A 3,334-nucleotide genomic window follows, 5' to 3' on the forward strand; every position below is an offset into this window, starting at 1 on the left:
CCCCTCCCCTCCCCGGCTCCCTGCCGCTCTCCGGGCCCGGACCCTCGGCTCCCGCCCCAGCCTGAGCCCGCCTCCCAGGCAGCCCTCAGACCGGCTGGGCCGCGCAGGCCCCCGCCCGGGAGCACCATGTTCCCCCGCCCGCTGACCCCGCTGGCTGCCCCAAATGGCGCCGAGCCCCTGGGCCGGGCGCTGAGGCGGGCCCCACTGGGCAGGGCCCGGGCCGGGCTTGGGGGGCCGCCCCTGCTGCTGCCGTCCATGCTGATGTTCGCGGTGATCGTGGCCTCCAGCGGGCTCCTGCTCATGATCGAGCGGGGCATCTTGGCCGAGATGAAGCCCCTTCCCCTGCACCCTCCCAGCCGCGAGGGCGCGGCCTGGCGCGGGACGGGCCCCGGGCCCGGGAGGCTGACCATGGACCCCGGGGACTCGGACTTGGAAGTGCGGCAGGACGTCCGGAACCGCACTTTGCGGGCCGTGTGCGGACAGCGGGGCATGCCCCGGGACCCCTGGGACCTGCCGGTGGGGCAGCGGCGCACCCTGCTGCGCCACATCCTCGTGAGTGACCGCTATCGCTTCCTCTACTGCTACGTCCCCAAGGTGGCCTGCTCCAACTGGAAGCGGGTGCTGAAGGTGCTGGCAGGTGTCCTGGACAGCGTGGACGTCCGCCTCAAGATGGACCACCGCAGTGACCTGGTGTTCCTGGCTGACCTAAGGCCCGAGGAAATTCGCTACCGCCTGCAGCACTACTTCAAGTTCCTGTTTGTGCGGGACCCCTTGGAACGCCTCCTCTCGGCTTACCGCAACAAGTTTGGCGAGATCAGAGAGTACCAGCAGCGCTATGGGTCTGAGATTGTGAGGCGTTACAGGGCTGGAGCTGGACCTAGCCCTGCAGGCGACGATGTCACCTTCCCGGAGTTCCTGCGATACCTGGTGGATGAGGACCCTGAGCGCATGAACGAGCACTGGATGCCGGTGTACCACCTGTGCCAGCCTTGTGCCGTGCGCTACGACTTTGTGGGCTCCTATGAGAGGCTGGAGGCCGACGCCAATCAGGTGCTGGAGTGGGTGCGGGCACCACCCCATGTCAGATTCCCCACCCGCCAAGCCTGGTACCGGCCAGCCAGCCCCGAGAGCCTGCACTACCACCTGTGCGGTGTCCCGCGGGCTCTGCTGCAGGACCTGCTGCCGAAGTATATCCTGGACTTTTCCCTCTTTGCCTACCCTCTGCCGAATGTCACCAGGGAGGCCTGTCACCAGTGATCATGGGTACAGGGCCAGCAGCTATTGGGGACTGTCAACAGTGACAGCTTCTTGTGCTGAGAAACCCTAGCTCTGAGGCTTGGGGCTTCTCCAGATGCCCAGATAGCAGGGACTGCTCTTAGAAGTTGCTTGCCCAGGGTGGGTGCCCACAGTGGATCAGAGGACAGGGCTGGGCAGGAAGCCTGGTGCTCCCCACTGGGGGGACCTCTTGGGGGCTGGTGTGATTCTTCTTGCCCTGGCAGGACCAGACACTAGTTTGCCAATGAAGCAACACACCTGCTCTAAAGACTGGCTCCAGGCCCCGGGCCACAGGGCTTGTGCAGTCTGCTTGGGCCACCTGAATTTAACCTGTGGCCAAACCCAGAGGTGGCACCAATCAGAAGCACAGTCAGAGCCACGGGCCCTGTGCCTTGATCTCCCATGGTGCTCCTCAGGGCTAGGGTCAGCACTAGTGCCTTATTAATGCCTTTTCTGCCTTCCTGCTCCAGACTCAGAATTTCTTGCACTTGCCAGGTTCTTTCCCTTGTTCCAAGGAAAGGAAAACTGAGGCAAGGCTCTTGCCTGGTCGTTCAGGAGCCGGTCCTGCAGGCATCCAGAGACCCCTGTGTCCCGCTCTTCCCAGGTCTCTGGGAACCTTCTCCCTGACTCCCCTACCCCTCCAAGGCCTTTGAGAGTCACTGTGGCTGGTGCATCTGACTGCCACTTTTCTGATGCATTTATTTAAAATTTGTACTTTTTGATAGAACCTTTGTGAGGGCTTTGTTGTCTTAATAGCTGAATTTTTAATAAAGCTGTTTTGTATACAAAGTCAGCATCTCGGTGATTCTCCCTTCTGAGCTCCTGAAGGTCCAGCCGGTCTCCAAGATGTCTGTCTCCCCAGGTCAGGAGAGATAGTTCACAGGTAAAGAATCTAAGGCAATGTGTAACTTGCCTGGGCCAGCCCAGAGGGGCATTGCCACACTATGGAGACTGTGGGGCCTTCCAATAGGCCGTATCGATCCCAGACTTGACTTCTGGGACCCCACCAAGGGGCAGGCCCCATTAGGAATGGCCCCAGGTCCACAGCACACCCACAAGGATTATTCCTTGAAGAAGGGTGAGTCTGTGACTTTGGCTCCTTCTCCTCTTAGGCAGCAATATTTGCCAAGTGAGGAGGCCCTCAGTGCATTTTCAAATGAAAAGGGATTTTCATGTGGTTGAGCAACGGGAGGCTGTTCCTGGCATTGAGAACTACAAGGAGGTTGAGTGAGAGACAGGTTCTTGCTGACTTAGGTCCAGAGGAAGGTGCTGGTGATGTGGGAGGAAAAGCAGTTGGGGCAGTAGAGGACAGGCCTCAGTATGGTGGGTTCCCCCACTGCTCCAGAGATGACAGCCTTCCCAGGGTAGAGAGAACAGGAGGCTGGGCCTGACATGTCCCTGAGCTTGCTCGTCACTTCCAGTCTTGGTTTATACACCCTCAGTGGAAAGTTCTGTACTTCAGGGATGTAAGGCTGTGGTGAGGAGCTGGGGCCCAGGGGAGTGAGCAAGGGAGGTGAGGAGGGATTCCCTTGCAGGTACCACCTATATCTAGCACTTTGGAGAGGAAAACTAACCCCATTCCCAAAACAGTGGTGGGGTTGCTTCTAGGGCCACTCACGGTTCTCCACCATGACTCTCCAGGTCATGTTGCCTCCAAGAGGCCTTCACTGATCCCTTGTCTGGGTTCAGTGCCCCTCTTCAGGGTCCCCTTGGCTGTGGGGACTTGGCCTTAGATAGCACTTGCCATTCTCTGTTGTAACAGCCCCGTTACTTACCAGTCCCCCCCCACTGAGGTTGTGAGTTAGGTGACGTTGGGACTGTGTCTGTCTGTCTGATTCACTCGACCTCCCCAGCACCTAGCCCAAAGGTCTGGCACATAGTAGGCATGGAGACGGTCATGCAGTTCCAAGGTGTGCATCTCCTGTAGGACAGAGAGCGCTGCACTTGGAGTCACCCAGACTGATCAAGTCCCAGCCCTGCCCCTCACCTCTCTGACCGCTTCTCGGAGCCTCAGCTTTCTCCACTGTATTGAGGGAATAATAATTCCTATCTTATGTAG

The 3,334-nt window shown here is 59.2% G+C and overlaps 1 protein-coding gene across 1 annotated transcript; it reads left to right on the forward strand.

Annotated features, from left to right (window-relative positions):
• Positions 1 to 126: 126 nt before the first annotated feature.
• CHST14 (carbohydrate sulfotransferase 14) lies at positions 127 to 1,351 on the forward strand. Its single transcript, XM_004380632.2, has one exon. It carries the CDS (start codon positions 127 to 129, stop codon positions 1,255 to 1,257), a length of 1,131 nt encoding a protein of 376 aa, XP_004380689.1. The 3' UTR covers positions 1,258 to 1,351.
• Positions 1,352 to 3,334: the final 1,983 nt, after the last annotated feature.

This window comes from Trichechus manatus, unplaced genomic scaffold, assembly GCF_000243295.1.
Source record: "Trichechus manatus latirostris isolate Lorelei unplaced genomic scaffold, TriManLat1.0 scaffold00076, whole genome shotgun sequence".
NCBI classification, from domain to species: domain Eukaryota; kingdom Metazoa; phylum Chordata; class Mammalia; order Sirenia; family Trichechidae; genus Trichechus; species Trichechus manatus.

Bases quoted from the DNA above. Each gene is read 5' to 3' on its own strand.
- CHST14 (XM_004380632.2), top strand. From the start codon at position 127: ATGTTCCCCCGCCCGCTGACCCCGCTGGCTGCCCCAAATGGCGCCGAG.